At 38.8% G+C, this 7,930-nt stretch overlaps 1 protein-coding gene across 1 annotated transcript in view; it reads right to left on the reverse strand.

Moving 5' to 3' along the window:
- sema3fa (sema domain, immunoglobulin domain (Ig), short basic domain, secreted, (semaphorin) 3Fa) overlaps positions 1-7,168 on the reverse strand; it is a gene marked incomplete at its 5' end in the record, with an annotated part of 22,567 nt that extends 15,399 nt beyond the window's left edge. Inside the window, 5 exon segments of the mRNA XM_014006224.1 lie at positions 308-401; positions 1,184-1,273; positions 2,736-2,855; positions 6,839-6,901; positions 7,008-7,168. Coding sequence (XP_013861678.1) covers positions 308-401; positions 1,184-1,273; positions 2,736-2,855; positions 6,839-6,901; positions 7,008-7,168 — 528 coding nt within the window.
- Between the last annotated feature and the right edge of the window lie 762 nt (positions 7,169-7,930).

The following is a 7,930-nucleotide window of genomic DNA, read 5'->3' on the forward strand; positions in this document are numbered from 1 at the left end:
ATATTATATTATATTATAATTAACCAGGCAAATCCCACTGACAACACAGATGTCTTTTGCAAGCTAGGCCTGGGCCTGAAGGCAGCCTATCGTGCATGTTTTCAGTCTGTGGGAGGAAACTGAAGAAAACATGCAAATTCCACACAGAAAAAACCCTGGGTCCGAACCAGGGATCAAACTCAGGACCATCTAACTGTGAGATATCAGTACTAACCACTTACCAGCTGCCGATTACCAATCCATGTCAGATATAGAAAAAACTAATTACAAATCATGTTTGTGAATTTGAATAAAGGTAGATACTTACTAATCAAAGCAGAGACACTGTTGAGTTTAGGATCATAAGGACATTTTCCTTTCCCAGAATCCACTTTGCCAGGTTCAAGACGAAAAATATATTCCTGCCATGAAGAAAAAAGTTAAGAAATATTTATTCGGTTCATTCATGTTTTCTTTACTCATTATTTTTAAATGTTAAAAACAGTTTAAAAGGTGTAACAATGATTAGGTGGAAGATGTTAATTTGAAGGCACTTAATTCACTTCCTCAAATAACTATTTGCTTTGCTGAGGGGAGAAGAAAGACACACATGAGTGACTCGGAGCAGTCAAAAACTCATCCGCCATGCTTCTGTTGTTAGTCCTTTTTACTAAAATTCATTGTGAGACAGTGCAAAATGACACATTTAAATGTCTGTGTCAACACTAATGTTCTCAGGATGTGACAGGCAAAACATTTTTTTAAATGTTGGGAAGAACCGTGTTTTTAACCTGCTCTTGGATATTGTTTTAGGCACAATAAAACTCAAAAAATATGCATAAAGATGCTCATCGATCATCCAAAATAACAGCTGCTGTTTGAGCAAACATTTTTGCAGACCTGATTTAAGACATAAAGAAAAACAAGACTTTTTTCAGTCTTAATGTTTGGGTTCACTTGGTACGTGTTACAGCTAATATTTAGTGAAGGTTTGAAGTTTTATTTTGGAAGTGCTCTTTGATGAGAACAGACTTTATTTACTACTTGGGAAGTTTGTTTGAATTCTCCAGAAGTCAGAAAGCTGGCTGGGTAAACCAATATAGACTGTATACATATATATTTAGCAATGCTATTCCCACATTTCCATTTGAATTAAAAACTGTACTGCAGGTGGGCACCAAACTCTGGAACTCCTTCAGCCCACCTTTGTGTTCATAGGCTCTGATGTAGTGCTGTAGTCTGCTGCTCGACTTGTTCTCCCTCCTGACTGAGCTGCCTGTAGGTTTTGGAAACCCTAAAAACAGAAACACGGCACAGTTGGCCTCCTCGTTAATAATGATAAAAAAAAATCTCAAATAAAGGTGGGATTCAACTGAAGAGAATCATAACTGAGGAAAAAAAGGTAAAAAAAAGACTCAAGTAGATTCAACAAAGAATGAAGAATTCTGAAAGATGGAAAGATAAAAATAATTAAAGAAGTTGAAAGTGGGGGTCAAAGGGCCAAAGGCAGTTTTTTTTTCAATATTTAGTGTCATGCAAACACAAAAGTGTTAACTTCACACAAAAAATCATGCAAGAGTATAAAAAAAGAAATCAAGCTGAAAAAGGGGAAAATTAAATTGTTTAAAAATACATAGAATGAAAGCAAAACATAATTTACAGCTTTAAATATAAATTCATGAAGCATATATGTGCGATCATATCTCATCAGAATTTAGAATTACTGCTGGTTAGTCACAGCTCACAAGAGCTGAGCTTCAATTATTGTAAAAAACGCAAACATTAACAAATAAAATATGGACCTAAATGACATCTTATTGAACATGTTCAGAATCATTTTATATATCACACACTGATAAAAAGAGTGATACATTCTAAAGGGACAAAACAGACAGTGAGCAAGAACTGAAATCCTGTGAAGCTCACTGCGCAACAAAGGAAGAGATCTGCAAACAAGCAGTTTGTGTTTACATTTCCTCCGATGGAGTAAAACCTTTACAGTGTGAAGCAACACAAACTCCGGGCCTCAAGAGAGAAGCAGAATGACAACAGGCAGATTGACCTTTACACTGAAATCTGAAGCCTCTAAATTGAACAGTGAGACTAAACAGACAGMGCTGAGAATGTAAGTGTGCTGATTATAACCTGTCGGGGCAGCTGCCGTGGCTCTGCACGGCCACCACAGAGAAGGGGTGGGGGGGCTACAAGGCCGATGATGGATGAGAAGCTCCATCAGTAATGATCGCTCCCACCCAGACAGGCAGAGCGACCTGCTGTGTGTAAACAGGTGAGAACGGGGGAGAAGGGACCCCAAGGAAGGGATTTTTCTGCACGTATTTTAATACAAAATCATATAAATGGGAGAGAATTTCAGCCTTTAAGAGCTAGTGAGCATACATCCCATTATAAATAGCTTCATTTATCAAACTGAGATTGTTCAAAGAGCTATCTAAAACAGGTAAGATATTATTTTTCATTACCTTTCTAGAGGTACCTCACTTTAATGATCCAAACTATCCATCAAAGCAGTGACAGGTATCTTACCAAAAGCTTATTTGTCATAGAAATCAGGGGAAGAGGTGGCGAAAAGGCACAAATCAATGAAAACTAAAATGAGGAAAATAAATGAAGTGAAGCAAAGCTGAGCAGCAGCAGCCAAAGATCGACCTGAGATTGATTGACTGATATGGTTCTTTAGGAACTAGAGAGCAAAGGTCAACWTGTCTCTACGGATGCCTAGTTGTGTCTCTGGTTACCTGCGACCTGCGTCCTCTGTCCACATATGTGCAGATGGGATTGTACGCTCCTGTTCCACAAACATACAGGTGGGTCCGGTTCCACGGCTCAATCAGGCGGATGAAGTTTCCACATTCCCCCTAGGCGACAAGAAAATAAAACACAACCGGATTATGGACATTTTTTTATCTGACTGTGAAATTATATTGGGAAAAAGCTTACATAAGACACAATGCCCCAGCTTTCTTTTTCTTTCCTTTTTTATTTTATTTAATTTTTTTTTGTTAAGAACTTCCCTGTCTGATTTAAAACCATCTATTACTTTTTTTTGTTGGCTTGGCTTACATTTTGCTGCTCTGGTCCCTGCCCGAAGGCCTCACATCAGACCACACTGTTAGAGTGAAAACGTTTCCAAACATCATACAAGTGGGTGGTGGGAGCCCAGAAAATTGGTACCTCTGGGATGCGAAGAATATTTGCTGAAGGGATTGAGGTTAAACACAATTCAAACTTGGCAAATGAAAAACATTTTGGTTAAACCAAGCTGGGCTACTGAAAGAAAATATTGGTTTTACATAAAAACTATAATTGAGGACAAAGACAATGATGTGAACATATGAATACTGATTACATTTACTGAGTTGCTTTATTCAGTTGGCAAGTTTTTTTAGTTGCTACTGAAAATGGTTTTATAAAGTATTCACACTGTTAAAATTGTTTCTTCCGTATGTTTCTTGGCACGTCTCATTCTGCAATTTTGTGCTTTTTTAACAAATATAATATAATATAATATAATATATAATTATATCAAAACGTTCAACTCCTTTGGGACATTCCAACTATGACTTCTGGTATTTCAGCACTTTATACCTGTTGAAATATTTACCTTTTTCTGCCATATTTTTCCTCTTTGAAAATGAATGGAGCTGTTTTCAACATCGTTAAAACTCTTCAAAACAGTCATAAATATTTACTGTACTTTTTACTTTTTGTTCTGGTTCTGCTTATTTTTTACTTCTTTGTGCTAATTTCAGCTTCCTTATTGCTTCAAATAAAGCTGATAATAGCTTTATCAAGTAACAGTTTGACCTTTATTGCTATTCTTCTGCTAATTTCAACACTTTTGTGCTTCTTTTAGCGTCTTTCTGCTATTTGAAGCTTTTTTATTTTATTTTTGATTTTACTGTTTTAACCAGGCAAGTCCCGTTGAGATCGCAGATGTCATTTTCAAGGGCGGCCTGGGCCTGAAGGCAAGATTTTGTGCATGTTTTTTGGGGGTGGGGGAAACCGGAGTACTCGGAGAAAACCCACGCAAGCACGAGGAGAACATGCAAACTCCGCACAGAATGACCCCAGGTCCAATCGGGGATCGAACCCAAGACCGTCTTGCTGTGAGGCGTCAGTGCTGACCACTGAGCCGTCATGCTGGCTTTGTTTGTGTCTTTTAGCCGCTTTCTGCAAATTTCAGTTGTTTTCTGTGTTTTCAGCCGCTTTTCATTTAGTTTGAGCTTTTGTCAGCGAATTGAAAAACTCATCCTTTTGTGATGATTTCAGCTTCACACTGCTTGATTCAACAAACGGGCTATTTCTGCTTCTTTGTGCTAATTTGAGATATTTTTAGGCTAGTTTCATGTTTTTTGAAGTATTCAGCAAAAATCTCTCAGCATTAAGCATTCACATTGCATTTTGACATTGAATGCAAATTCTCTAGTTCTTGTAGGTTTTTCTAACCTTTGCGTGTCAGACGAGCTGTTTGTCTTTCTAGTTTTAGCCGTTACCCTCCAGCAACAAAAAGACAATATCTGCTCATGTTTTTTCTGCTTTAATGACAGCTGGACATAAAGAATGCGTGGAGCCAAAATACAAATGCAAAAAAAAAAAAAGAAATTGTACAAAGGATAAAGGGGGATGAGCCTTTTTGGAAACACGACAGATGCAGACGTTTCAGAGGATGTGCTTTAGTGTGCGTGTGTTTCCACACGTGGGCCTATGTGGATTATTTGGTGCTCASTTGTCACCCCCCCACCATCACCACCACCACACACAGCAAGCACAGCAGGGATGATTGCCTGTGACCTCCTGCCTAAACCGATGTCCCTCCTGAATAACAGTTGAATTGTCATCATCTTTCATTCACTCAGAAACGACCCATGTCAGGATATCTTGCAATTTTATCCAATTTCTTTCCCCTTCCAGTGATGAAATTTCAACTCACACACACACACACACACACACATGCACGGCTCACATGTGCAACACACAAACACGCAGAGACAATGTATCCACAGGCAGCAAGCGGTGTGAGACACAAGCACGCATAAATGCACATTCTAGTTGGATAAGCAGCGGCCTGCGCTCACTCCCAGCAGGGTGGAGCAGGGCGATTAGCCAGAGCTCCATCACTTGAACGGTGCTCCCTGCTCCTGCATGCCCTCGCGCTAAGCACAGATGAAACGTGTGTGTGTGTGTGTGTGTGTGTGTGTGTGTGTGTATGTGTGTGTGTGTGTGACGGGGGGAATGGGGAGGGGGGTATGATGTGTGAACCAAATCAAAAGAGATGGATCTGCTTTTTGTATGAATTTCAATGATGAGTTTCCCCTCTCCTGTGGGGGCTGCACAGGCGGTGGTCGCGTTTGAATGTCTGAACCTTTTTACCATTTCAGACGAGACTGTAGAGTCCACTGTCCAGTTCATTTAGGGACAAAGGGTGGAATGATGCTGTGCAAAAATCAGTTTTATGATAAAAGATGGATGAAAATACAGTATTTGCTGTGTATTAGCAAATGGGAGATGAAGACGGGGAAATAGCATGGGCTTTCAAGACGACTAAATGTTGCACGTTTTTGAGTCCCTGCAAGAGTTTAATTGGTGGCAGCTGTACGCAATCAGCAATCAGGGATGCAAAGACAGTAAATAAGAGCTCCACAGCGAGTCGCACTCTGGGAAGAGCTTCAAAAATGTCCTCTAATGACCCAAGTGCCACATTTAAAATGCCACATCAGCATCAACTAAATGGCACGTTGAAGTCACATTTTTAAAAAAATATGTAATCAGCTTGCATGGACAGAAAATCTACTGCTGTAGTGACAAACCACAAACATTTTGACTAAAATTGACAAATGTCCAACACCTAAGCTTATTCTCTTCTTTCTAACTTCAGATCTTTCGCAGTTATAATAAAGTCAAATAAGAAGTCACAAAAAATGTTTTATATCTGTGGTAGAGAACTTTTTGAACAATCTCAGTTTTGGAAAAAATCAAACACAATTTTATTGGTATTGATTGGTTAGTCTGAGACCACGAGAGATTGAATACTTGATATCCATGCTGCCTGCTTCTTAAAAGATTTAAACTGTGTCTCAGTTCGGGGATTGCAGCCCATGTAGATCACACCCCACATGAGCAGCAGGTCATCCATGTAGGCTGCATAAAATGGCGGTGAAATGAGACTAGTCTAGTTTTTGGATTGCCACATTGTTATGTTTTATATCCTATGACTTCAGTTGGAACCTTTCACACGTGGTATAACTTCACAAAATTCTGTATTAAAAATGTTACTTGTAAATAAAATAAAAAACATCAATAATTTAGGTTTAGCTTCAGTATCAGTACATGTAATTTTATTTAACATCTCATTGCAGCATAAATTTAATCAGCTGATTTACTAAATATACGTTTAATAACAAATTCTTTGGTTCGTTATAAATTTCCAAACTCCGCCATAAAAAAGAAAAACTCAGCCGTTTTTGTTTTCTTGTTTAGTTTGCTGACGGCACAATGAATCCTAGGATATCGTCGGCCGTGTAGAATCTTCAGATGCATTTTGGGATTTTGTCGTTTTGTCGTAGACATCTACGAATTGGGACAGCCTACGGCGCCGTGCAGTGATGTAAGCGGTTGACTAATGTGCCCTGTTTGTGCTGCAGCACACAGCCAAAAATTCAAGATATCAAATGGACCTTAAAGGACTTCACTGCCTGTATCGTCTCACTTTTATTGTTTAGTTTATAAAGTTTTAGAGCTTTACACAACCTTTTTAAATCATAATGACAATTTGACCATAGATCAGATTCCATTATTGCATTTGTCTATAACTCAGTGAGTGATCAAAACTGTTACTTACATTTGTATCTTTCCCTGACAGAATACATTCAGTCTTCCTTTGAGCTGCAACAGGCCAGTGGATCTGACAGAAGCACAAAACAAACAAGCTGGTTAGCCTCGAACCCACGCTGATTCTGTTCAGTTTCATGTTTGAGTAAAAAARAAAAGAAGAAAAAAAGCTTTCTTACAATGAGCGGCTCCTTGTTGATGTCGTGCAGATCCAGAGAGAGAATGTAATCTTTGCTCCCCACATACATGCGGTCGTGGTCCTCGTCCATGCGGAGGATCCGGTAGTCGGTTGAATTGAGCAGGAAGGAAAAGTGGTGAGCGGTGCCGGTGGACTTTAACTCTGTTTAAACAAAAAAGAAGAAAAACAAAGGTTTTGTTTAAACTGTGTCAGTAAGCAATGAAAAAATCAAAAACAATGAACYTGAACAATAAAACCATATCAAGCACACACCCAGAGACAGTATGCATGTTGGAACGAGTGTCATGGTAGTATGCTAATGATCCTTCCAAACAACTCCTCCAAATTAACTTACAGGAGCTGTTTGGTTTCTCTCTTCCCTCTTTGCGTGCAGCTCTAACGAGGTTATGGATGGACTAGATCTGGTTATTGACTAGCTTGACAAAGAGAAGAAGACATTAACTGACCCTCCAGAGTCTCAGCTCAATGGCAGCAGACAAAAACAGATCACTCAATGGCTATGACAACTGGAAGAAGTCACATGATCTGATTCTTATTACAAAAAAAAAAGGGGGCAGATAATTGATAATGTCCAGGGTCCGGCAGCCTGACCTTTCACCTTTTTCTTTTAAAGCTTTCACATTATGAAATGGAGGACTGGCTTTGCTTTAATCAATTATTCTAAATTATGAATAAATCAAGCAACATAAAAGATGCAGAGCACACGTGGGCTTCATTCCACACTCTGTCCTCCATACAAGTCTCAACTATTTTAATATAAACTACTGCAGAGTAGCTCATGTTGGTGAGTTGGGATTTAAGCAGAAACAAAAAGTAACCTTTCTCCTGATATTATCTCCTTAGCTCAAAAAGTAAGGAAATTTGTGTTTGATAGATCATGTCATTGTTGTAACAATGCTTTTT

The sequence above is a fragment of the Austrofundulus limnaeus genome, unplaced genomic scaffold (genome assembly GCF_001266775.1).
Source record: "Austrofundulus limnaeus strain Quisiro unplaced genomic scaffold, Austrofundulus_limnaeus-1.0 Scaffold35, whole genome shotgun sequence".
NCBI lineage: Eukaryota > Metazoa > Chordata > Actinopteri > Cyprinodontiformes > Rivulidae > Austrofundulus > Austrofundulus limnaeus.